We start from the raw sequence: 27339 nt of genomic DNA on the forward strand, positions 1-27339 counted from the left end.
TGTTTGTTCAACTTTTCAAGCAACCATTTTAAAACAGAAAGACAGAGATATCTTAAGCACAAAAGTTTATTTTCATCAAACAGGTCAAACGATGAATAATCTGGATTAAATTACCCAGATCAGTAAAAGCCAAACTGAATTCGTTTCTGTGTTCTACATGATTCCGTCTACACATCTGATATGAATATAGACGGAGACTGTAGATGTTAGTAGATATATAGCACACGATCACAGATCCTCTTTCAGTGTAAATCTGATTTCTGTCTTTATTAATGTAAACCATTGATAATGTATCAGTGTTTGTTACATCAGTATGTTAAAAGTGTTGTTGTCTGTATGATATAATGAATGGTAAGTGATGGTGTCAGCAGTAATCTGAATGCTCCTCCTCCACGTAATTCGCAGGAAATAACCCCACCTAAACCAAAGACGTGTGTTAGTGTACGTGACCAAAACAATGATGAGTAAATAATGTCTGTCTGAATTAATATTTCAATCTAATCGTTCTGTCATTCATCCTCATGTTGTTTCTAACCTGTATGACTTCATAGATTCAAACATGATGTGTAAAGATGCATCAGACACAGTTTAATATGTAGAGAGATGAAATGATAATCACTACTTACATTTCAGCGTGTTCTTCAACACAAAACTGTGGTATGATTTTAATATGTTAATAAGCTCACGGTGAAAGAGTCGATTGATTTAAACAACACGAGGATGAATGTAAATGATGACACTTGTGTGTATGTGTAAGTGTGTGATGATACCCGGCCATAGACCTCTCCTCTCCACCAGCCGTTGTGTGCTTTCTTTGAGATGATTTTCACAGTGTCTCCCTCTCGCAGGGACAGTTCAGTTCGGTCACGGGCTGAGAAATCATAGCGAACTTTAGCAGTGCCAAAATAACGTTCACCTGTAAACACACACACACTCATGATGCTCTTTTAATACAAACACAATGAATACAGAGCTGTGTTGTGTGTGTGTTTGTTACTAAATGTGTGTTACCTGTGTTGTGTGCAGGTGCGCTTGTGTTCACTGTTGCGTTTTGTTCAGGTTGTTTGTAGGGCGTCTGGAGTTTCGAGTCGACGTCTTTGAAACATTCTTTCAGTGAGTTTTCTTGATAATACTGAACCAGCTCCTGCAACACAACATCGCACAAACACATATAACTCATGTTCATGCAAACACACTAGTGAGCTCACTACATAGACAGCACTACCAATAAAAAATAATAACTGTCCCGTACACTGTAAAAAAACAAATAAATTCAACCTACCATTTTAAGTTTTGGCTTGTGAAAAGTTGACGTAACTTATAACATCAAGTTCAAATTGTTAAACTTAATTTTTAAAGTAACTTTAATTAAAAAATATGCAGCATTTTTGTCAAATCAACATGTGAAGAGTTTCGTTGCAAAACGAGATAACCACCGTTTTTTTAATTGTTCAGAAATCTTGTTTTTTGGTTGTGCATTCCAATTAATTTCAATTCAACTGCAGTTGGTTTGTTTTGATTTAAACCTTCATAACTTAAAAAATACAGCTAAGTAGCACCATAAAAATAAATAATAACATGATAACATAATAATAAACATGTTTTGACAAAAATGTAAATTTATCTGGTTTTGCAACGAAACGGGTCAAATAATACCAGAATCTATGTTAGTTTTAGTTTGTCACGCGTAAGATTAACAATAAAAAAGGATAATGTTTTTTACCTTTGGTGTGGGAGTCGCAAGTGTTTTGTTTTAGACAGATATTAATGGTTCAATTAAAAGACTTTGTTAAAAGTACTTGCTGTAATATGTTGTCAAGGCATAAGAGTTATAAATGAATATTTAATTAGGAGATTATATATCATTATGAGAAATGGTTTAAATGCACTGCTGCGGCAGGCCATCTTTGGTTCTGTATTTCAGAGTGAGAAAGTTGGCAACCCGAGCTGTATGTATGTCTGTATGTAGATTGCAGAAGTGCCGATCTGCTATTTCAGTAGATTTAATTCTGGAAGTCAACTTCTTCATTTCTATATAGACGGTTTAACGGCAACGACATAAAGAAACGGCTTTTGTGGATCAAACTTAACTTGCGCTACATCTGCAGACGATTAATAACAACAGAGTCCTAGAGGAGATAATCCAGAACCAGATTGATTTCCAGACCAATAAACATACCATAGACTGAAAGTTAACTTGGGGTCAAACGCATAACAACAGCAACGCGCATGCATCCGATATAACCATCTATAAGGACTTGAAGAAAACGATTTTTCATTGACTTACATACAGGCCCTTGAAAGCTTTTTTCTCATTTATTCTGTAGAGACCCTCAGAATATGTGACCTTTATGTGTCTGGTGTCCATGTTGAACTTGAGACAGACAGACATGTTACTGATGGAGCTGTTTGATTGACAGCTGTCAACCATTGTGTGACGGTGTGATTAAGGTACTTGAGACTGATGGCAAATTCTCCAGCGTCTTTCTGTCGCACCAGAAACGTGCCGTCGGATCGAGGCATGAGCAGAGTTTTAGCACCGGACCGGTCCATGTTACCAGCGAACCTGACAGACACAAACACACACGTTTTCATACTGACAGAGATCATCATGTGTGAGAGAGAAGTTATAAAATACTGCAGTCGAGTATCAATCATCATGTACAGTAAGATCTTCAGAGATAAGATGAGTGGGCCTGAAGACCCTTCAGTGTGTGTTTGTTATTGTGTGTGTGTGTGTGTGTGTGTGTTTTACCAGGGGAGTCCTGTTAACTCTGGTGATGGTCCCTATACACATCAGACAAAAACACTTAATTTATTCATGTTTATAATTGTGCATGAGTATAGTTATATAAGATGAAATGTATAGTTTAAATGTCACTTTTGGATAAAAGCAGCTGGCACATGCATAAATATAAATGATAATTATACTAGCAGTGAATAAATGACCTGCATGAGCACAGGAGGTTTGACTTACTGGTAGATAGGGCTGAACTTTACTGCAGGGAAACCAGCCCACCTCTCCTATAGTCAGATTCCTGCCCTGATATACAAACACATTGTTCAGGGACACATTGACTACTTAATGGAAATGAAACACACGTTTATGATCAAATAAATGACATTTCTGATGTTCAATCCATCACATAATCTTTCATTTTCATCATAACCAAACAGAATGCTTGATGGAAAAACGAAACCATCTGTCCTGACGTCATGAACAGCATTTCTGGGGTTTTATCATTAGTTGTCAATGAAACATTCTGAAACTGAATTAAAAAGTAGTTTTTGTCACCTCCCACCACTGTAAGTCCACCTCAGCTCGAGTCAATTCCACCACATCACCGACCGTCAGCTGAAGAGGCTGACCGAACGCCACCGGAGGAGGAGGAAGACCATAATAATCCAGACAAACCTCCATCTTTGGCAGACCTGGAAAGATTGGGAAGATGAGACATCCAGTACTGTGTATAGTTCATCTTCAGTCATGTTTTAAGTAGCTTCTGTACCTGGTTTAGTCTGTCTCGGAGAGGCTAACCTCAGTGTTTTACCCTGAAAACATCAAATAACGCTCAAATTATGTTCAATGTGTATACAACAGGCGTGCAAAGATTGTTGTGTATGAGAAACAAACCTTCTTCAACGTTCCTGACGATTCTGTGAATCAACGAGACAAACGTGTTAATAAAATCACACACGGTTAAATTCACAGTTATTTCTCGCTTGCGTCTCAGTTTACTCTCACCAGAATTACGTCCACACACAGAAACTCGACCCAAACACTCTTTATGAGCGGCCATCTTACAGCGCGTACAGCGATATCCCTGAAAGAAGATTCCCCTGAAGACGACACAGACAAATGAGTTCATATCATCTTCAGTTTGACTTCATTAGAAGGATTTACACAGAAACATCACAAGGGCTGTGCCAAGCCTGCAATCATTTTGGATTTTGTTTAAAGTTTTCACCCAACAAACTAGGCCTAGTATTCCCAGTCTTCCTTTATCAATAATTTGAGGAAGAACACAAAAATGTTTGCATTTGCACACAAGCGTGATCGATATATCACCAACACGAGTTTGTGGGAAATTTTTTTTTTTGCTTTTGTCCTTGGAAAGACTATAATAGCTTAAAATCATAGGTGAATAATACAAAGAGCTAAATGCTGTATCATTCTGCGCGTGTTCATGATTTATGCAATGTAATCGTCTACAATAAAAGTGAACATTTCAGTTGAATAATAAAGTTTAGGCTCTTTATTGTAATGCTGTTTTAAACTGAGCGCAAATGCTTTGCTGATGACAAATATGAGCCTGCACTTTATCTGTAAGATGCTCGTGATAGTTGCGCTTGCAACATTTAGTATAGCATCACCTTGTGTTTATATATCCTGACCACATCTCAACATGTGATTTCAGCCACACTGTTTTAAAGAAATACTTTTATACGTCTAGAAGAATCTTATCAAAGAAAAGCGCTTTTAAAATCAACTCGAATTTCGCTTATCGCGTTTACACGTCAGTAATTTACAATCTAATGCTGCGTTCCAGGCAGGTTTTTGAGCCCGTGAATTACGACTTCAAAACCACGACTCACGACTCTATGCGTTCCAGGCAGCCTGTAACCCGTGTTTTTCCAACCTTCTACCTGTGAAAGTGCACTGGAACGGCAGTCAAACCCGTGACTTCCCACCCGTGAACTCGTACTAGATCGATGTACTCCCAGTTCGGAGTGGTGACTCGTGGTTTTAAAAGTCGTAATTTACGGGTTACAGGTCGCTTGGAACGCAGCATAAGTATCAAGACTGGACCCGTGATGTCACAGTAGGTTCTTCACCTGAGGAGCATCTGACAGGCTTTGCATGATGTGGTATCTTCAAAGCAGTACATCTGGAAGTCATGTCCATTAGCAGTGCTGTTCTCTGGACACAGGTTAGATCTACACACACAACACAATACCAACATACATCAATAACTAAAGTTCAGAACCTATCTAACAGAATCATCACTTCATAAGCAGCAGTAATATGATCATCACAGATTTAATGAACTTGATTGAGGAATGCTTGATTATTTCAACTCTTAGAAAGTAAAACTTTTTAATGTACTATGGAATGTACATAAGCTTTGTCTTTTGGCGCTTTTCCATTGCATAGTATCCCACCGGTCAGGTCGTGTCAGCTCACCATACTTTAGCTCGGTTAGCTTTTCTTTTGAGTTTAGTAGCACTTCAGAGTTTTAGGGATTATAGGCGTGTCGTTATATTTGCACTGCCTACTGCTGTGACATCATACAAAACGTGGGAGCGAGCATACATTCATTTATTTGTCAGTCCGCCACTAAATCTAAATTTACCACCACAAATAGATGTTTGCACATTGCATTTATATCTCTTTTGTACAAAGAACCGTGCCGTTAGTTGACACGCTCCGCTGAGCCTCATTTAAAGTTGCAAAAATAGCGTGCATACATGCAGTCGTGCGCATCGCTGATGTGCTGCCACAAACTGCAAGGAAAACACTGCTATGGTGTTCCTGTATTCTCAGCCTGTGAATGATTTTCACCACTTTAAGGGAGTTTGGGAACTTACAACAAACCACGAGGACAACAGGTTTGCTCGAGAGTGCGTAAGCATGAACTTCATGTTTTAGTATTAGCTCAGCTCACCTGGAACCTCAACTAAGGTGGTACTAAAAAGAATCGGGTACTACGTACTGTACCTAGAGAAAAAGCCCCCAAAAGTAAGCTAACCCGACCCACCCGTGGGGTACATTACAATGATAAAGCGCCATTAGTGGTCTAGATCTGCTACACTACTGCTGCTGCTGCTGCTGGCATAAGTAAAGGCTTTTGGTGAATCATGCACATCTTTACAGAGGATAGGAATACACTGCTGCTGTAAGGGAATAGGGAGAAGCTCTAGGCAGGTGGTGCTGGGGAGGAGGTGGGAATACAAATAATCCCATGAAACTCTGCACTGAGATAAACCAGGACAGAAAAGGTTTAAATACCGTATGAAGGGAAGCTTGATTTGCCGTGCTGCCTGCTTTATGAGAACCAGTTTCATGACCGAACTTGGTATTTATTGAAATATTATTTTAGACTCTGATAAGAACATTTGACAAGTTGGCAGTATCTAAAAATGCTTTCGGTGGATGTATAAAGTCGGTTCAAATTAACCACATTAACCCTATCACGATTCAGTGACAGCTGATAAACACCAAAGTGACAATAAATTATTAAATGAAGAAGATGTTAAAAGACTTACAGTGCCATCTCAAACTGCTCCAGCCATTTCTTCTTCAGCTCACGAGTCTTGAAGAACAGATCATATCCGCCCTGACCATACAGATCCATCAGGAGGAACGTGTGTGTCCACTACACACAAACAAACAGTTTAAATACAGAGCTGGAGATAAAGCAGAATTATACTGATGAAAGATGAGAACAGTTAACCTTCTTGCTGTCTCGATCTCCTGAAGGTTCATCTCTCAGCTGATAATGTTGAAGTTCAATCAACTCCTTCAGTTCCATCGTCTCCCCACTGCGCTTCTTACACACGAACAAAGCCTTGTCGAAGAGAAACCCATACCTACACACACACACACACACGTTAACCACTATAAGAACTTTGTTCAAGCTTAATTATGAGACTTAAAAAGATGTAAAATAAGTCCTTGCTGTCCCCAGAGTGCGTATGTGAAGTTTTAGCTCAAAATACTCCACAGATCATTTATAATAACATGTTAAAATTAACACTTTGTAGGTGTGAGCAAAATGTGCTGTTTTTGGGGTGTGTCCTTTAAAATGCAAATGAGCTGATGAAATGCAAACACTGATCACCATAATGATGGTTTGTCGAAATTAAAACTTAATTGTGCTGTCGATTATCTATTTTCCTTTAATCTTTCTCCCTCTGTGCACTCAATTGCAGTGACGTGGTTGAATAGTGCAGATTAAGGGGCGGTATTATTTTTATTATAATTGGACTCCCTACTTACAGTACATCACAAACATGAGAAATCTGAATGAGCTATTTTTTCACATGCTTGCAGAGAATGGTTTACTGGGTTGATCTTTTCCAGGTTTTCTAGGTTGATAGAACCACTGTGGACCCAACATGGAAAAAGATTTTCACGCTATGACCCATTTAAAGCGAAACCCATACCTACACAAACACACACAGTGTTACACACTGATAACACACATACACACTCACCTGTCTTGTTTGGATTTCTTCTCTGGATTGCAGATCTTGAACTCTCCGTCTATTTTTGGGCGTCCAAACAACGCCAAAGACTGAGTCTAGAAAGAGAGACGGGGCAATGATGATAACAGCAAAATAAATTATAACAAAATAAAAGAATAAATTAATCATTCACTTAAGTTCTTTACCATGTTCTCAATACACAGCTGAAATGTTGTGATTTGCCGAATAATTTCATTGTCTCTCTTCACTTCGTTCACACACTGAGCTAAATCCTACAAACGCACATAGACAAAAATACAAAGACATGACAGTCTTGAACTTACAGAGAAACATATATCTCAAAACAATATAAATCATGTACATGTCAAACACACACACACACACACACACACTTACCCTCATGGCATCTAATCCATTACGTAAATTCTCTTTCTCTTGTTGATCCACTGTGTGTTTCATAAGCTCCTGCAGTCACGCATACAAAACAAAAACAGTCCGAGATTTTACATTAACCGATTCAAAATATCAATTTCATTTGAAAGTAAATCTTCCACACTTACATCCATATGCATTTCAGTTTATCAAAAATAATTTATAGTCATTTCAATCTGCTGTACATGTAGTGCAGTATAATAACACTTCTAACCACACAAATACATCTAACACTTTACTTGTCATATATAGATATGCTGAGTCACTTTTAACATCTCATTTCATCTTTTACATTCATTTCATCTCATTCAATCTATCAAAGATAGAACAGACACATGAAAGTATGGCCTCAATGAAATATTGTAGGTAGGTCAAGTTGAAAAATTGACCAGCCAAACGTCAAAACAACATCTAAATTTGGTTGAAAAGATGAAAAGACATCCCAGATAGCAAGCAAAAAGAAGTTGATGCATCAGTGTTAATCGGATTGAATCAATATCACTTTTGCACCCAAAATGATTTTAAATGTAGATTTTAAAAAAAATCAACATTAATGACATTAAATCAAACCATTATGCAAACTTCACAAACCATTTCTTTCATACATGTACAATCACTCTTATTAAGAATTAACATTTTATGTTGAACTTTGTTGAAAATGTTTAGTTGGAAATCACCATTATGATGATCCGTGTTTGCTTTAGTTGGACCCTTGACTTTATTAAGTTAATTCCTCTTTCTCTATGCAAGAGTGTTTCAAAACACTTGTGTGCTTGTAAAGTGAGAGATGTTTTTTTTAATTAAGCTAAAGTTGCTTGCTTTTTGATATTTGGCTGATTGCAAAAAATAAAAAAGAAGTTTCTGTCAGTAAAAGACAGCAAGCTTAAAAGATTTTCTGTTCAACTAGAATGCATTATGACATGAAACTTTTTTGTTGACCATCACCATTGTTGAGTGTCATATGTTGAATATTCATGTCTCTGTGCGTATAACTGATACACTAGTTTAACTTAGTACTTCATTGTTTTAACATTTGAGAATAGCCTTTTGTGCCATCATGACAGAATCTTGAATCAAAGGGTTGGTAAGATAAAAGGATGAATGTCTCAAGAACTCAAAATTCTTTTGATTTGTACTTTTTGGAAATTGTATTGTTTTATTGTCCTATAGAGCAGTGTTTCCCAATCCTGTTTACCATTTTGGAAGGAGGCTGTTAAGTCGAATCAGGTGTTTTAAATAAGGAGACATCTAAAACTTTCTGGGAGGGGGTGCACGAGGACCAGGATTGGGAAGCACTGCTATATAGCAAACATGGCATTATAGCAACCTCACAGGTGCAACAGTGATATTGATTCAATGTTTTTAATATCTTTTTAAGACCATTGGAGTGAAGACAAAGAGATTAAATGGAGGACATTTTGGCTGGTACTCACTTTCTGGCACCCATTTAAAGGGCTGTCTGAGAGCTAAGACTTGGGTTTTGGGGAAGGATTTGAGTTGTGTTATGGTTGGGTTTAGGGTAAGGGTCGGGGGATTGAATTAGTCTCCTCTCAAAAAAATAGCTATACACGCGCACGTGTGTGTGTGTGTGTGTGTTTCATAAGCTCCTGTAGTAGTAGATGATATTTCAGGACTCTCTGCATTGGCACCATGAGCAGATCCCTCAGTGAAAATCTGCCACTATTCGCTCTCATAGAGCACTCCTGATAAATAATAACAAACAAACTGATAAACAAAAGTGTGTGTTTGTGTGTGTTTTCAAACACTCCTGATAAACACACACAGTCTCAGTGAGTATGGTGTATTGTTTATTACCTCTAGTTTCATTTTGACGTCTTCTCTTGTACTGGAGATTTTGTCCAGGTGTTTGGTAGCCGCTTCTACCTGACTACAGTAACGACCATACAGTAACAACCTACACACACACACACACACACACACACACACACACACAGTTTTGGTATTCTGTAATGTTAAAAAACTGTTGTATGATGTTTTTAGGTGTGTTACAGTTTTACTGTATTTTTGTAAACATTCTGTGTGTGTGTGTTTGTGTGTGTGTGTGTGTGTGTGTGTGTGTGTGTGTGTGTGTGTGTGTGTGTGTGTGTGCGCGTTTGTGTGTGTGTGTGTTTGTGTTTGTTTGTGTGCATGTGTGTCTTACCTCTCTTTATAGTCAATGAAGATCTGATAAAGATTTTCTGCTCCCAACTGAAGTATAGATTCCTGAATCTCACGAAGAAGAGATTGATGTGTCTTTGCTAGCTCCTGTACACACACACACACACACACAGCTTTATCATAAATACTCATATATCACTCATATATTGATAAATGGATGGATGAATGATTAAGAGTTTAATGAATCAATGAAATAATAAACGTAATTAGAGATCGTTCATTTATGGATGGACAGACACCTCACCTGAATATTCATGAAAATGTTTTCAACATCAACTGGTTGTAAAAACGCCTGTAATGGTTTCAGAAAGTGCTAAAATAAAACACAATAGAGTCAATGTTATCATCTCATCTGATTCTGTATCACTTCATCTGAGTTTTATGACATTAAATGGATATCCTTTTATCATCATAACTGAATGCTGATCAGAGTTTTGCATCAGATCGACTTTGTTTCTGGTTAGTGGTCACAGACCTCAGCTGCTAATGCACTTTCAGTTTAAGTACTTCTGTGACTGACATCTTTCTTTTCATCAGAATCATCTTTAAAAAACTGGTCTCAAGTTTAAATGACCTTTACAACAAGCCCAAGCCATCATACAACAAGCCCAATGGTCTGCTGACCTAGATGTTTTGGGCACAGATGTGGACACCCAGTAGAGAATCTCCCTCTTCAGTGGACAATAAAGAGTTCAAAGAATGTAGAAATGAAAGCTAGATGAGAAACTGTTAATGCTGCACTTTATGTGGCTGACAAATTGGTGCAGAATCACCTAAAATGAGGTTGACTCAGTGGCATTAAATTTATACTACGTAAAGAAAATGAACGATTGAGATATCTAGGGTTCACATGCACTAATGTTGCTATCTGTGTCACAGGTTTGTGTGCTTACAGTCAACATAAACAAGGCATCTGTGACCAATTCTGCCATAGACATTTCTTCTTCTTCAGAATAATGTGCAATGATGAACTATGCACCATAAGACCAGGAACATGAATTATAAGAGCACATTTTGACTTCATGTTGAATTATGTACATACCTGAAGTATTGATTCCAATGTGTTGGTATATTTCTCTTCTGTCTGCCTGATCTCCTCAAGACAACAACTTCTCTTGTCCACCCCCACCTTCTGCTGTGTAAGAAAGTGAGACAGGCATAGAGTGAGATAGGGAGAGAGTGAGACAGAAAGAACATGAGACATGCTGAGAGTGAGATGGACAGAGACTAAGACAGGGAGAGAGTGAGACAGAAAGAACACGAGACATGCTGAGAGTGAGATGGACAGAGACTAAGACAGGGAGAGAGTGAGACAGAAAGAACACGAGACATGCTGAGAGTGAGATGTACAGAGACTAAGACAGGGAGAGAGTGAGACAGAAAGAACATGAAACAGGCAGAGAGTGAGACAGAAAGAACACGAGACATGCTGAGAGTGAGATGGACAGAGACTAAGACAGGGAGAGAGTGAGACAGAAAGAACATGAGACATGCTGAGAGTGAGATGGACAGAGACTAAGACAGGGAGAGAGTGAGACAGAAAGAACATGAGACATGCTGAGAGTGAGATGGACAGAGACTAAGACAGGGAGAGAGTGAGACAGAAAGAACATGAGACAGGCAGAGTGAGACAGGCAGAGAGTGAGACAGAAAGAATGTGAGACAGGCAGAGAGTGAGACGGACAGAGAGTGAGAGGCATAGAGTAGGAGAAGCAGAGAGTGAGACATGGAGAGAGGGAAACAGGCAGCGAGTGAGACAGAAAGAACATGAGACACGCTAAGAGTGAGATTGACAGAGACTAAGACAGGGAGAGAGTGAGACAGAAAGAACATGAGACACGCTGAGAGTGAGATGAACAGAGACTAAGACAGGGAGAAAGTTACACAGAAAGAACGTGAGACATGCAGAGAGTGAGACAGGCAGCAACTAAGACAGGCAGAGGGTGAGACAGGCAGACAGAGTGAGAAAGGCAGAGAGTGAGACAGAAAGAATGTGAGACAGACAGAGAGTGAAACAGACAGAGAGTGAGACAGAAAGAACACGAGACACGCTAAGAGTGAGATGGACAGAGACTAAGACAGGGAGAGAGTGAGACAGAAAGAACACGAGACACACTGAGAGTGAGATGGACAGAGACTAAGATGGAGAAAGTGAGATAGAAAGAACGTGAGACAGGCAGAGAGTGAGGCAGGCAGATACTAAGGCAGGCAGAGGGTGAGACAGGCAGCAAGTGAGACAGGCAGAGAGTGAGACAGGCTACTAAGGCAGGCAGAGGGTGAGACAGGCAAAGAGTCAGGCAGACAGAGTGAGAAAGGCAGAGAGTGAGACAGAAAGAATGTGACACAGGCAGAGAGTGAGACAGACAGACAGAATGTGAGACAGGCAGAGAATGAAACAGGCAGAGAGGAAGTGAAAGTGATCTCCATTATGTAGATACTTCATGTATTAATTCTTCTTTCTACTTTTTTAACTTTGTGTTTAGCTTTTTGTTCTTACGCTTTATTTCATTAACTTTTCTATAACTTACTATTTTACTTTTAATTTAGCACACTTAGTTTTATTTGTACATAGTCCAGCTGCAAATGCTTTGGCAATACAAATGTGCATGTTTTGTCATGCCAATAAAGCAGACTTAAATTGAAAAAAAAAACTAAAATTGATCGGCACGAGACAGGCCAAGAGTGAGACAGAAAGAGAGAGAGACAGGTCATGAATGAGAGACAGTCACAGAATAATTTCAATAAAAAATTAGGGCTATGAAGACAGTTAATCCCATTTAATCAATATCAGGTTTGCACTCTTCATTAATTTTGAAACAATTTCGAAATTTCAACAAACCACTATTATAGTGGTCAGTGTTTGCTTTAGTTGGACCTCTGAAGCTTGTGTTTTAATGTTAAGTTTTCATTTGCTGTTGAAGCAGTGTTTTAAAATACATCTGCTATTGCAAAGAAAACTAAGATCCAATGTGATCAAATCATTTAATTGTTGTAGATTTACCTAATTAATATTTTGTGTGTGTGTCTGTGCACAGTGTTAACTTAATGATGTGTAAAAAAATGTATGATATTACAGTGCTAGTTGGAAGCAGTGTCAGGTCATTTTCAGAATTATAAAAACACACTTAAGGTTAAACTACTAAATCAATCTCTGACATTTATGAATCAGTCTATGACACTCATCAATTGTGACAATCAACAAAAGAAAGAATCATGCTGCAATGCTTTAATTTCTGGCTCGCATGGCAAAAAATAATACGGTGATATGATCATGCAGGCATGCGCTTTTTCTCTCTTTTATGTTCCGGACGCAAACTACGTTAGAAAACCATACCTATTATATCAAGACGCACATTGATAAGCGTGTTCAACTGCATGCGGCGCTTACACTGAGCCATTGTCAAGACATCAAAGTACAGAGAGCTCAGACTGCTTGTTATGCAAACTTAATGCTCTCGCGGGACAGTACTGTCACTCGCCAATCGTTCTGTGCAGCGCCGCATAAAATTAAGAGAAAGGTGTCCCCTAGTGTTTCGGGGGGCACTGCATACGCACATTATAAGAATGCGAAGTATTAAGAGAAATCTTCTTGTCTCAGTTACAAATTTGGCTGGTAAATAATAAAGAAGAATTATTCACCCTTTTGTGTTTATTGCATTATATGCAGCACAAAGTTTAAACAACCTGGTTTTGCAAGCCAATTGAACATACTATTTGTTTAGACATACTATTTATGACTGCATGTGACTTTTGATACTTTGTGGTTAAAGTGGCTCTCCTATTGACTGTGACCTATCAGTGTTGCTCTCATGAAAAAATAGTAAAGACCGCTGTATTAAACTAATCCATGGCTCCCAACATGCATTAAAGTTGATTGTTTATCTGAATTAGTTTGATGATTGTCACCATTGTTGAGATTTGTAGGATGAGTGATGATGTCTGAATGTGTCAGTATCTTTTGCTGTTTACTTTGTCACAGTGCATTTACAAACCAAAACATTTATAACAGTAACAAAAGGAACGACCTCATCGTGTAAAGAAGCCTAATGTCTCATCTTTATATCTTCATAAAAATCAACCAATTTTAACTTAACTTTCAAATGAGTCAAGGGCTTTACTAAACCAAACACTGATCACCATAATGGTGGTTAATTCAAATGTAAAAACGTGTGTGTGTGTGTGTGTGTGTGTGTGTGTGTGTGTGTGTGTCTTACTGTTTCTGGTTCTTCTGTCCTCATCAGATCTTCATACACATCATCACCTTCATCATCCTCTTCCTCCACACAGTCATAAAGATCATCATCTTCCTCCACTGTATCACTGTGTGATGGAGTGACAATCAGCACAAGAACACACATACAGACACACACACACACACACACAATGACACACAACTCACTCGATCTGGTCTGAAAGGCCAGTGTAAATATCATCATCTCCAACACATGCTTCATCTGGAAACGGCCTGCAGTACAAAATGAATATGAGAGATATGAGGACAACATACTTGATTCAAAAGACTTCAATTGTGCGTCAGTGTGTTTGTGTTACCGGAAACCTCTCTGTACGGCCACCGATGTGTGTGACAGGATGGACAGCGTGTCAATCACCTACCACACAAACATCCATTAGAGGAACATCACAGTGACATCACACCTACTTTATTAATCGCACATCAAAATGATTCAAACCTTCCCGAAGTCTCGCACGTCAAAAAGGTCGAAGGCCTCGAAAAGTTCGTTTTTCTTCATGCCAAATTTCTCCTGACACGAACACAGGAAAGTCCTGATGTTCTTCAGACACAGAAACTACACACACACACACACAACAAATCGTTTACAGAGGTAAAAAAAGTGTCAGAAATCAGGAAAGCAAAACACAAAATAACACACACAGACACACTGTGACAAATTGCAGAGTCACCAAAATTAACACTTAATATGAAACATGACTAAATGGAGAAATGGCATCTTTATGTGCAGTTTAACTGTTTCCTGAGTCACAGCCTTGTGCTCGATGTGTGTGCACATGTGTGTCTATGTTTGTGTGTCTGTGTGTGCTGGAGGAAGTAAAAGTTAGAATAAGGAAGTGTAATGCAAGACAGTTCATAAAACTACTGCTGTAAAGCCACAAGTATCATTACTGTACAAACACTTTCCCGAATCTGTGTATCCGCATGTCTATCATAAAAGTTTACCATTAAACACTAACCAGTGAAGACAAACACACACAAATAAACACACTAAAATGGAATAGAAGCATCGATGATTGTTATCACATTATTTTCATATGATATGACACGTCTCTCTCTCTTTCTCTCTCACGTACCTGAGACATCTGAGGACGCAAGTTAATCAGTCTCAGGTTGACTGACTGTGGCAGGAGGTTATTGAGCAGTTGACAGAGTAAAACTCCATCTCTCAGAGCATGAGCCAGGTCACACACCTGTCAAAAACACAGCGGGTGGGTTAGATAACACGGGTACATGTAGACAGACATCACTTCATACACACACTCACCTGTGCGCTGTCCCACGTTACCCTGTGATTGTCAGGAAGAACCCGACATTGAATTAACCAGCTGGCGCATTGTCTCCACAACTCCATCTCCAAACCAGGTGAGATGACCTCAAATCAACCTCAGTCTTATAACTAGTTCTGCTCTCAGATGACCAGACAAATCTTTACTGGCCTAAAATCACCGCAGATCAACCATTCCCGAAATGTTAAACAGCAAACTACACGCACAGAATCTACTGTAGTCAATGAAATGACAGCGAGGACCAATGGACGTCTACAAGTAAAGTCAATTTATCCAACTTCAAATTACTCAAGAGTAAAGCTAAAACTAGTTGCAATAGATTCATCTACTAGATTGAAACTAAATGCTGTAGACAGTGTCTGTCTCTGGTCTTCGTGCTGATTCTGCGTCCAGTTCTGTTCTGGTATCTCTCTCTCTCCGTCTCTCTTATTCTTCTGTCAGTGGTGCTCTGCAGATCTGCAAAGAGGAGGAAACCTTTCAACTGCACACAACTTCCTCTTTCCTCAAACACACACACACACACACACAAACTCACAAACTCAAGCTCTTGAGAACAATTACATGTGGGTATATAAACCCCAAATTTTGCAAGTCAAGTGTGAGATGTGAACAGCATGTGTGTCGGCTTTCTCTATATGAGTGTGACTGACTGCAGGTTAGTGTGTGTGTGTGTGTGTGTGTGTGTGTGTTTGTGTATGTGTGTGTATGTGTAAATGTGTTACTAACCACAGCTGTGCAGTCAAAGAGCAGAGATGCACTGTTGCATGAAAACGCATGCACGCGCGCACACACATACACTTAGGCTGATGATTCTTATGCAAATACATCGTTTCATTTTGGAGAAGAATACTGTCGTGTTAATTTAAACATTAAAAGTCGTCTAAATCCTTCAGTAAATGTCATGACGTTCATTTCTTAAATATATTTAAAGATATTGATCTGCTTTATTCGTCTGTTTCACTTTATTACAGATGCTGTAGAAGTGACGGGTTGATCTTAAGTGCGTCTTATAAGCATGAATGAATAAATATTGTACGTCTGCTGCTTCTGACATCACTAGTGAAGGTCTCGGCACTTTCTTGTCACGCCGTCAGCCAATCAGTGCTGTTAATATGTCATCACCCAAAGCAAGTATTACTCAGGTGATTGGCTCAAAATCATGCGGGCCCAAAACCGAGTACCCATGAAAAAGAACGACTATCAAGTAAATGTGACACCACTTACTGGTGTAATGATGTAACTACACAAAAATCACATCACTGAACTATCAGGACATTTTATGAGATTTAAAACCATGCTGACATAAAAACATGGCTTTGTAAGATACTTTGTTGCTCTGCTTGCTAGTTTGCTTTTCTAAAACAATCAACAGTCTGACCGGTCCAAGACCAACAGAGACTGCTTTAAATCCACTTTAGGACTTGTTTAAGACTGCATTAAACCTGCTGTAAACTTTAGACTTGCTTTTAGATTGCTTTAAGACTGTTTTAAAGCTGTCTGCTTTAACAGTTCAAAATAATATAAAAGCTGGTTTAAGGCTGTTTGCTGTAAAGATGTAAATATATAAAGTCGGAAAAAGTATCTAAAACAAAAAAAAACCTCATTAAATGAGAATTCTGCTTGACGGTGACACACTAAACACAACGATGATTTCCACTGAATGACAATTAAAAAAACCTGATCTGTTCATCTGACAAACACATTCATCAGATGTTACATTCATCAATCTGTGTTTTCTTGGGAATCAAACCCATGACCTTAGAGTTGCTAGCTCCATGTTGTACCATTTAATCTGATGTTTCCTCTAACACTCACCAATCAGAGACTGCTGTTTTCTTGAGAATGACTGAATGTGTCTCAACTTGCAATCTGAAGCAATAACTCGACACACAGTTTCCTTTGCTGTGATTGGCTCAGAGGCCATGGCTGGTGAACCAGCCAATTAAAAGGCAGCGCCTCAGGTTCTACCACCAGCAACCGCTAGAAATGAAACGTAAGACAGTTGAAATAAAGTCAGAGAGATTTGGACACAAGTTCACACAGAATGCATGCAGAAAATTTAAAACATTTAAAGAAGAAGACGTAAAGAAAATGACAGGAGAATAGAAAGAGAAGATTTAAAGCACAGGTAAGAACAAAACCAGAAAATTAACTGTGTGTATATCTGAGTCTGAGCTTTGACATGTTTGCAAATATCTCTCTCTCTCAGCTGTAATGGAGGAAGATCTGTTCATCTCATGTGAGTTGTAGATTTGAGTCATGAATAATCGCTCTATAGCACAGTGGTTGAGACTGATCGACTTGCCTCAGTACACCAGTTTACTGGAGAGACACTGTTATGGCCTCGAGGTAAACAGTCTGCTTGTGACTCATAAATACATTTAGTGTCAGCATATTGACAACTATTTCAAACAACACTTTTCTTATTCATCTATGATTTTACATGCATTTGTTCATATTAAGTGAGACGCACAACATGTAAGTTTGTACGTTGAAAAAATGTTTTCATGTGTGCTGTGTGTAGGGTCTCCTGAACATGACAAAAGATGATCTTAGATCGATGGGAGTAGAAGATCCAGATCACATAACAACCATCATAATGCATTTAAAGAAACAACAGCAGGGAATACAACAAGACGAAGGTAAACACAAACACATCATCTTAGGAAATCACAGTCTGACTGTCGTGCGTAGAAATGATTTCATTGTGTCCTCCACAGAGAGTAACTCGACAGAAGCCGCATGCAAAACGAACCGGAAGTACTCTCGGACATCATCACTCGACCCGGTCAAACCCACCACAAACCTCTTCCGTCGAAGCATCGTGCCGCGTCTGCGTCGCCGTGACAACTATAGAGACTCCACCCCCTGCCTTCATCTTCCTCCGCATATCCAAGAAGACGACGACACCCTCTCTGTCAAACACAAACTCAGGTTTTAATCTTTCATTTAAACAGAATCAACACAAGGAATGGTCTAGCAATGTGAATTAATGCATGATTTCATGTCAAAACTAAATTGAAGATTTAGAAGGGCTTCCTAAACGTGTAAGCTCCAATCTGATTGGCTACATTAACACAATTTCTAGGAGCTGGATTAAACTGGGTTTTACTGAATTTGGCATAAAGTGCATTCAGTTTTTTTATTATTATCAAACCCAAAACATTAGCGTGGCTAACACCAGTTGAGCTATAAGAACAGAGTTTTTTTTCTCATTTTATTATATGACTATGTCATACTTTAAGGGTTAATGATGGAAAACATGAGCTTGTTTGAGGAAGAATTAAATCTATGAATTTGTCAAAGCTTTAGTGCTGGGTTAGTGTCTTTAAAGGATGGATATTGAATATTTTTACTAAATATAAAAAAACAGCAGCATATTTGGATGACATTGGGTGAATTTGAGCAGATATTGAAGGAAAAAACTAGTGTCTGACATAAATGTTTGAAAACATCTCAGGATGAACTTTATTAAGGTTGAGAGAATAACCAGAATTGTGACTGAGACTAAAAGAAACAGTTTTTTTGATTTGTGTATAATTTGGTCAATACTTTTCATACTTTTATACTTCATGCTTGTGTTATTTTTAAAGTCTTGTGAAATGTGAAAGATGGTAAAAAAGTTAAAGTCTTGAGTAGATGCGGTCTTCATATCCACAGTTGTCTTTTGATTAAAACTTCCACAATTAAAAATACTGTAGTAAACTGTAGTAAACTATTCATAAAATTGGTACAGTAAATATACCCTAAAATTACCCATGGTTTAAAAAATATGGTTGATATAGATTAAAAAATTCTACAAAAACCATAAAGTACAGAATACTGTACGATAAAAATTTACTAATCACTCTACAGTATATTACAATTTAAGCTGTAGGTTTTTATAGTAAAGTATACTACAGTATTTATCCTTTTAATAATAGAAAATCGTATTAACAAATGTATTAACTTCAGTGTAATGAGTTTTACTACAGTTTAATACAACTTTTTACTTTTCTTATTTATTATATACGAACGCGCGTAGAGCGTGAACGCGGCTGATAAAAGCGTCTTGCGCAACGCTTCTGCTGCTGGTGAAAAGGGCGTCGACACGATGACGCTGATCCAGGTCTCTCGCCCGCGCGGGTTTCGGGGCCCCTGTAGCGACAGACAGGTGAGGCGAGTCCGACAGAGAGACAGGTGAAGTGAGCGAGCGCGGAATGTGAAGAATGCGCTCGCGGATAACGGCGCGTCTTCGTGCGCAAGAAGACGTGCGCGAACTCGTCAGCTGTGAGGAGATCTGCTGAGTGTTTGTGCTTTTAAACATACTGAAGAGTTTGATATGAGAAAGCCTCATGTAGAGCAGAAGATCCAGACCACGAGCTCTCGCTGAGGAAATATCCGCAGAGGTTCATTTGGGATTTTCCAGGTAAGATCCTGGTATTCCTGCTGTTAATGATTATCCCGGTGTTTGTGAAGGATCTGAGACCTTTGATACTGAGAATTTATACAAGGGCTGTCTGAACAATATGTGCTACTGTAGGATTTGCAGTATAAAAAGTTTCTTCAAAGTTCTGATCAGACGCACAATTTTTTGTATGAACTAAAACTTTTTTTTCTCTAATCTCTAATCATACAAAAGTTGTAGCGTTTGTGTTGGTTACTTATACAGATTGATAACCATGTTCATGATATTTAAAGTGTAATTCATGACATGCAGAAAAGTATTATGTTGGTATAGTATTGTAGTATTTACCATATATGGTTATAATGTCTAAAAATGCCTCCATGTCATAGCAAATGACCATAAAGCAAAATACTTATACACTAAATATCTAAAAATTAATGACTTGATCTTACACGTTTGAGAAAATGTTATTATAGCGATGTTTTGATAAATCACAGAACTTTAAGGTGTAAGAGTTCAAGGTTTGGGTGTCAATCGTCTGGCTGTTTTAGATAGCCTTGAGTCCAGTGGGTCAGGAAGAGCCCATCACATCCGTTACCATGACAACAGGTTATTGCAGGACATTCCCTGATGTCCACAGGACACAATGAGCGGGAAGGAAACGCTATTAAAGCCCCATTTTGCAGGTCACATATGAAATGATATAACCTGCTGCTTACAGAGGGTTGTTCTGGCCTGGTGACATCATCGGGCATCATTTGTCATCATCACTTAGGCCCTGTGTCCACCGGAGCATTTTTGCTGCGGCTGGCGTATGTTTTCAACTGTTTGGCTGCCACTCAGTTTGTCAATGTCACTTTTTACTCAGTGGTCCAATCACAGTGGTGGAGGGGCGGGACAAATACCACACCAACTAGCCAGTGGACCCCACAACAATGATGATAAACAAAACAGAAGTATCACAGCAACTAAGGCATTCAGCTGTAGAAACTCTGGCAAGTGCCCACAGTCGGCATCGCCTGGCATTTTCAGTCACATTTAAAGGAGCTGTATGTAGGATTTTGACTGAACTAAATAAAAAAAAACCTATAATATATTCGTAGACATTGATTAAACATGCTAAGTTCATGTATCTTTTTCTGTTGTCTGTCTGTTTTTACTTTGGCTTGTGTGATCCTGCCCACAGCCAATTTACCCAATAGTGTATTTCAACAACTCGGTGGCCAGTTATCATGGTTGCTTTAATGAGACCGCAATGGGCCATAAATATGACCTCCGATGGATGCAACCTCCAAAATGAGCCATCAACAAAAAACATTGCAAACTTGAATATGAGCAGATAAACAAATGCTTTTGATCATCAGTTGCACTCCTGTATGTATCTGGCAAGCTGAGAGGGGGCGGGTCGCCAATATTTTTAATTTAGACTGCAATCCAAAGTTCAGCCGCTACGGTCAATACATACAGCTCTTTTAGAGTCGCAATCGACTTTACCTCTCAATTATGATGTATTTCTGAGTGAAATGGAAAATCGCACAAGAAAATGAGTGGGTGTGGCTTATTATATCCACTGTGAATTGATTGGATAAAGAAAAGTAAGCATTTCATTTGGAAACTAAACTCGCAGCAGACTGACAGTTGGAGGGGGCGGGGCTAACAGATGCTCTGGCCAAGCTGTCTAGTGTGACATGCTTTGCCAAGAATGCAACTCATAATCGAAATGTGACCTCTGCGTAGCAGTGGCCTTCAGCGCCCATGGAGCAATTGGGGTTAAGGTGCCTTGCTCAAGGGCACCACAGTCTCAACCTGCCGGCCATGAGACTCGAATCGGCAACTCTCGGGTTACAAGCCCGATTTTCTAACCACTTGGTTACGACTACCTAGCTGATATCATAAGTGAATGTCCGCCACAAGAGAACATTTAGATTAAAGTTTATGAGGGCACATAAGATTTTTTTTGAACATTGCAATAAAAAATAAGAACCGTCCATTTTGATTTCATGGGGACTTTAAACACTTTGGTGGACCCAGAGCCTTACATCAGCTCATCATCATGTACAGTAGAGTTATTATGTCATCCTGCTCAGATTTCAATGAAAGAATGACTTGTTTTGTGTTTCAGCAGGAGGAAGAGTGTGTCGGCCTTCATCAGTCAGGTAAGTGTGTTCTTCTGAACAAATTTTAAGAGGAACTAAAAACTTTACATTTTCAGCAATTTGCTTTGCTTTTGTTTTCTCCTCCTGTTTGGGTCTAATATAATGATGTGTATTGAGATTTGAAAGTCTGGATGTTTCTACCTCACTAGGACTTTAGTGCTTCTTCTGTTCTTGAATATTTCTGAAGGTGTTCTCTGGGCTGAAGGACATGGACTCTCTGAAGAAGGAACTGGAAGAGGAACTCAAACTGAGCACTGATGATCTGAGGAGTCACGCCTGGTATCACGGACAGCTGGCACGTGAGGTGTGGATCTGTATCTTCCAATCATGTGCTGTTGTTTTCCTGTAGGATACAAGAAAATGAATTTTGTTTAAATCTTTAGGCAAATGATGACCATTTCGGTCCACCTTAAAAAATATAATTTATCAAGCTTTCTCACTTGCCTTGTACAGTAGATTGGACAGTTAAAATGAAACCTTTCTAGAAAGCTGCTCGTACTCGTTTGCCTAAATTTCTTGCTTGGAAATCTTGTTTGCTTAAATTTAAGTGTAATCTTGTAAAGTTGTAAACTAAAATGTAAAGTTGAATTAACATAAATGCCTCATTTATAAAGCGTGCGTATGCACAGATTTGATCGTAGAGTGTGCGTATTCAAAAATCCATGGTAATGTTTATATTTATAAAAACGATCTTTGATGTTCTGAGCAGTTCTTTTGCTTGTCCGATTGCTGCAGATTTGTGTAAAAAAAAAAAGATTTAGAAGGGTTTCTACGCAGTATTTTATAACAAGGGCTTAGGAAAACTACTAGTTGCTAAAACATTTAGTCACTTTAAATAAAAATTTGTATCGTCTATAAAAATGCTGGGTTGCGTTTAAATATGAATATTTTCTAGATTCATGTAAACCACTGCGGATGAGTTTGTCCATTTTTTAACCCATCATGTAATGAAACAACACAAAATTTCTCTCTCTAGAGAGTCTATAATAGATGTTTGTCTACTATATTTGTGTTGTGTTTTGTAGTATAAGTGTGTCTGTGTTTGTGTAGGGTGCCGAGCAGCTGTTGTGTAGTGATGGTGATTTTTTGGTGCGAGACTCCAGCTCGTGTCCGGGCGACTACGTCCTGAGCTGCATGTGGAAAAATCAACACGTACATTTCAAAATCATACGAGTGGTGCTGCGACCCAAACAGGTAGCCCGTCTGTCAATGTTTTGGTCAGTGGAATTAACACTCAGATACTGAGTGGGTTGCGTGTTTGTGTGCAGGGTTATACTCGAGAGCTTTTTCAGTTCGAGAATGATCAGTTTGACAACATTCCCGCGTTAATCCGATTTCACGTCGGTGGGCGGCGGCCGGTCTCAAACTCCATAGGAGCTATCATCATTCATCCAATGACACGCACCCTGCCTCTACGTGTCATCAATGAGCGCCAGGCTGCGAAATCGTCTAAATTGACAAGAGGTCAGAGCAAGAGGCGGAGCCTGAGCTCATCGCAGAAAGACATGCTACAGGTCAACAACCTGCTCAGGTAAAACACGCCCACGAATATTATAAAAGAACACAAAAATAAAACAACTGTATTTGTGTGTATGTTGTTAATGTAGAGCATGAGTATATGTACAGTTGTCATAGTAATGTGTAGTTTGTGTGTGTGATAGGAGTGGCAGTCAGCCTGCGAACCTGGAGACAGTGGGAAGACCATCACTACAGTCTGCACAATCTGACAGCAACCTACGGACAGGTATACACAACAACACATGTTCATCTAGCTGTACCCATCGTGAGGTAAGCCCATCAAAGTAACCAGATGTTTGTTTCTTGTCTTGCAGGTGTGCCTCAAATGTGTCTGTCAAAGCAGTCTAGCACTGCTCCTATTTCTCCAGTGTTCCGCACAGGAAGTGAACCTCTGCTCAGCCCAGGAACTTCCTGTACAGCAGCTCCACCCAGCCAATCGAGTCTCGGCGGCTCTCCTCTTCGCGGCTCTGATGGACAGCTGCATTGCCGAGCGCCGCCCAAACCACTGAGAATCTCCATCCTCCTCTCCCCAGCATCTGATGATCCAACACCGGACCCCGGGGGCCTTTACGGTGAACTAGTGCCTCAGGTGAGACGTTAGGCGATCTCCACATGATTCAAAACTCGTCTTAAGAACAGACAAAACAAGCTCATCTCTGACATCACACAGGTCCCCATTACTATGTTGCCCAAAGGTCACGCGGCACGCCTTCGCGCTCAAGAGAAATGGACCAGCCGCGCGCGCCTCACCGAAACCAGCTTTGGTTTCCTGGAGGCGCAGAAACTTGAGGAGGAGCAGAAAGAGAGGGAGAGTTCAGGGAGCGAGAGAGACTGGCAGTTCGAACGTCCGCAGACGGAAACGACGACCTGCTTTCGTCTGGATGAGTTTCGCTCGCTGTTGCTCCCGGAGAACAACCGTCCGCTGGAACAGAGCACGCTGGTCAAAGTCAAAGAGCTGCTCGCTCGCACCGACGCCAAGACCAGCGCACTGCACATGCTCAGTGTCAACTGTCAGGTACAGCGTACACAACATTTCCAATGCAAACACTATGGAAATGAAACATCCTCATGAATACTCTCTTTTAGGTGGCACGTGTCACAGGTGTGACAGTGGAACTAAAGAGAATCATGGGAGTTGAAACCGGTTTAGAGCTTATAACACTGCCACATGGAGGTCAACTAAGACAAGACCTGCTGGAGAGGTGGGTGTCTATGTGTGATGGCGATGATATTTGGGTATGCATGATGATATAATGATGTCACATGACGTTCTTATCAGGCATCATGTGCTGGCTCTGGGCGTCGCTGTGGATCTTCTGGGCTGTACGGGGTCGGTGGGTCAGAGGGCGACTGTGTTGCACAAGACTATCCAGCTGGCACAGGAGCTACGTGACACCACACACGACCTGTACGCCTTCTCTGCCGTCATGAAGGCCCTTGAGATGCCACAGGTACCAGATGTTTGTAAACAGAAACACTCTCACTTGAAACAAAAGATTCATATATAACAACCTACACATGGACCCACACACCTATGTTTGTCCTCTCCAGTTTCATATTTAGTGCGCATGCACGCAAGCACAAAACTTTTTCTAACTCTCATTACTGTCATCTGTAAATGAAACCATACTGTATCAATGTTTCCAAACTCTGTTCCTGGACTGCCAGATAGCCACCATTGAAACAATGTTAAAAATCGTTGATTCATCAATGTTAATCCCATAGAATCAATATCACTATGCATCCTCCATTAATATTGAAAACAAATATTGAAGTTTCGACAAATCACCATTATTGTGATCAGTGTTTGATTTAGTTGGGTCATTCATTGACTCTTGTGTTAATGTTAAGATTTCTTTGGCTGTTGAAGCAGTGTTTAAAATACATCTGCTAAGATTTAATGTTATCAAGTAATTTAATTGTGGCAGATTTAACTAAATATTTCTTGTGTGTGTGCACAGTGATAATAATGTGTAAAAAATTATAATATTACAGTGGTAGTTGGAAGCAGTCTCAGGTCATTTTCAGAATTATAAAAACACTCTTAGAAAGTTAAACTACTAAATCAATCTCTGACATCATGAATCAGTCTATGAAACTAATCAATGGTGATTAATAAAAGAAAGCATCATGCTGCAATGTATGCTGGGTATTAACATAGTACTAAACTAATCCATGACTTCCAGCATAAATTGTAGTTCATTGTTTTATCCGAATTAGTTTGATGATTGTCACCATCGTTGAGATTAGTAGGATGAGTTATGTTGTCTGAACGTGTCAATATTTTCTTTGTTTACCTTGTCACGGTGCATTTACAAACCATGAATGGATCAATTTCATCATTAAAGCAGCTTTATTTCATACAAACACTGAAAAAAAGAGATTTTACTTCATAATAGTCAGGAGTCAAGGGCTTAACTGAAGCAAACGCTGATCACCATAGTGGTTGTTTAATGAAATGTCTATATTGTTTCAATATTGATGGAGGGTGCAAACCTGATATTGATTCAAATACATAATTATAATTGTTTCAATGGTTGCTTGCTACATGGGTTCATACCAGCACATTTTGGATGTCTCCATCCAAATCAAAGTTTGAGTTACAAGTGTAGTGTTGATGTTCCTCGAGAAACAGGGCTGCGAAACACAGTACGCTCTCATTACTGTTGCATGCATGTAAACGATCAGTCTGAAAATACACTTATCCCAACTTGTGTGTGTCTGTGTATGTGTATGTGTGTTTGTGTAGGTGGCGAGGTTGGAGATGACATGGAGAGCACTGAGGAGAAATCACACTGATAGTGCTGTACAGTATGAAAAGAGTCTCAAACCTTTCATGAAATCACTTCAGGAGGGAGACGGTGAGTGAGTGTGTTTGTGTACGTTTGTTACAGTTTAATGCGTGTGTAGTTTACAGTAACATTGTTGTGTATGTGTGTGTAGTTTACAGTAAATGTGTGTGTGATGTACAGTCAGTGAGTGTTGTGTGTGTCTTGTAGATGCAGTAGTATCAGGGCCATTGTCTCTTCCACACATGGTTCCTCTGTTGAGGTTGATGGAGGGTGAAGACGCTGTTGAATCTACAGACAGAGGCTGTCAGCTGCTCTATAACCTGCTGCAGTCGGCACGCAACGCCGCACTACACGCGAGTGACTACACACAACACGCTCACAATCTGCTCTCAGGTACACACACACACACACACAAACTTTGAACTACTACAACCAATGATCTGATTGGGTGACTGACCTGTCACTTATTGTTAGCAGTTGGCTGGGAGCCAATCCCTGAGCTTCTAGAGGCGTTTCAGACCGAGTTCGCTCTGCGTCTTCTCTGGGGCCAAACCGGAGCAAAGGCTGAACGCACGGAGCGCTACGCAAAATTCGACAGAATCCTCACCATCCTCTCTAACAAACTGGAACCAGATGAGACTTCTGAAGTTTGATTTCATGACCGCCCTCTGCTGACAGAAACAGGAACTGAGCCATTCAATGTCAAATTCTTTCAGTTTCAATACATACACGTCTCTTATAATGTATTGTAGCATAAAGATGAAAAAAGACATTCAAGTAAATGCCATTTTCACTTCAGTAAGTTCTGACCAGTTAACTCAGTTCAGCGTGTGTCTGAGAAACACTGACCTTCACTTCAGAAGTCTATGTGACTGTGCATCACTTCACCTGTGTGTGATTATATAGGAAGATCTGTCTCTGCATATATATACATTTTTTTCTTGAATTAAAATGGAGATTAATATATCACACTGAGATTGATTTATTTGCATATTTTGTCACTACTCTGTACAGTCAGCAGGTGGAAAAAGAAGAATTACTTGAACTACAAGACTTGAGTTAAACATTAAAGTAACACTATGTAGTTTTTCAACCTTTAAATAATGTCTCTAAAATTATTTCAGTG

The 27339-nt window shown here is 39.4% G+C and overlaps 2 protein-coding genes across 9 annotated transcripts; one reads left to right on the forward strand and one right to left on the reverse strand.

Moving 5' to 3' along the window:
• Positions 1-240: 240 nt before the first annotated feature.
• LOC129443820 (proto-oncogene vav) lies at positions 241-18276 on the reverse strand. 4 transcript variants are annotated; one of them, XM_073866382.1, is made up of 29 exons: positions 18167-18276; positions 15339-17340; positions 15148-15264; positions 14511-14627; positions 14371-14429; positions 14219-14284; positions 14034-14139; positions 10862-10957; positions 10064-10132; positions 9803-9906; positions 9457-9556; positions 9231-9344; positions 7606-7656; positions 7395-7481; positions 7219-7304; positions 6456-6591; positions 6268-6377; positions 4837-4938; positions 3746-3840; positions 3635-3657; positions 3510-3552; positions 3296-3432; positions 2978-3043; positions 2756-2787; positions 2454-2566; positions 2288-2373; positions 1012-1144; positions 771-916; positions 241-418 (listed from the first exon to the last, which is right to left on the reverse strand). In XM_073866382.1, exons 2-29 carry the CDS (start codon positions 15423-15425, stop codon positions 365-367), a joined length of 2535 nt encoding a protein of 844 aa, XP_073722483.1. In that variant the 5' UTR covers positions 15426-17340; positions 18167-18276; the 3' UTR covers positions 241-364. The 4 variants fall into 4 exon arrangements, with proteins under 4 accessions (XP_073722483.1, XP_073722486.1, XP_073722485.1 ...); XM_073866385.1 differs by lacking the exon at positions 18167-18276 and adding an exon at positions 18035-18051 and having other exon boundaries at positions 771-871; XM_073866384.1 differs by lacking the exon at positions 18167-18276 and having other exon boundaries at positions 15339-15816; positions 17176-17340.
• On the forward strand, positions 17335-27182 carry sh2d3a (SH2 domain containing 3A). 5 transcript variants are annotated; one of them, XM_073866386.1, is made up of 16 exons: positions 17335-17488; positions 17570-17709; positions 17885-18002; positions 18081-18294; positions 21870-21903; positions 22091-22207; positions 22954-23097; positions 23172-23434; positions 23565-23647; positions 23736-24010; positions 24092-24436; positions 24508-24623; positions 24701-24872; positions 26171-26282; positions 26421-26606; positions 26688-27182. In XM_073866386.1, exons 2-16 carry the CDS (start codon positions 17620-17622, stop codon positions 26864-26866), a joined length of 2448 nt encoding a protein of 815 aa, XP_073722487.1. In that variant the 5' UTR covers positions 17335-17488; positions 17570-17619; the 3' UTR covers positions 26867-27182. The 5 variants fall into 5 exon arrangements, with proteins under 5 accessions (XP_073722487.1, XP_055060031.2, XP_073722488.1 ...); XM_055204056.2 differs by having other exon boundaries at positions 26691-27182; XM_073866387.1 differs by having other exon boundaries at positions 21873-21903.
• The last annotated feature ends 157 nt before the right edge of the window (positions 27183-27339 follow it).

The sequence above is a fragment of the Misgurnus anguillicaudatus genome, chromosome 3 (genome assembly GCF_027580225.2).
Source record: "Misgurnus anguillicaudatus chromosome 3, ASM2758022v2, whole genome shotgun sequence".
Taxonomy (NCBI): Eukaryota; Metazoa; Chordata; class Actinopteri; order Cypriniformes; family Cobitidae; genus Misgurnus; species Misgurnus anguillicaudatus.

What these genes read in the sequence shown, in the direction of transcription:
- LOC129443820 (XM_073866382.1), bottom strand. Translation starts at nt 15,425, where the DNA reads ATGGAGTTGTGGAGACAATGCGCCAGCTGGTTAATTCAATGTCGGGTT. An exon ending in CATTGGAATCAATACTTCAG is followed by an intron (nt 10,133 to 10,861) that starts GTATGTACATAA and finishes GTTTTATTTTAG; the next exon opens with CACTTTCTGAAACCATTACA. An exon ending in GAGGAGAGGTCTATGGCCGG is followed by an intron (nt 419 to 770) that starts GTATCATCACAC and finishes TCTTTGGTTTAG; the next exon opens with GTGGGGTTATTTCCTGCGAA.
- sh2d3a (XM_073866386.1), top strand. Translation starts at nt 17,620, where the DNA reads ATGAATAATCGCTCTATAGCACAGTGGTTGAGACTGATCGACTTGCCT. An exon ending in TGTCGGCCTTCATCAGTCAG is followed by an intron (nt 21,904 to 22,090) that starts GTAAGTGTGTTC and finishes ATATTTCTGAAG; the next exon opens with GTGTTCTCTGGGCTGAAGGA. An exon ending in ACGGACAGCTGGCACGTGAG is followed by an intron (nt 22,208 to 22,953) that starts GTGTGGATCTGT and finishes GTGTTTGTGTAG; the next exon opens with GGTGCCGAGCAGCTGTTGTG.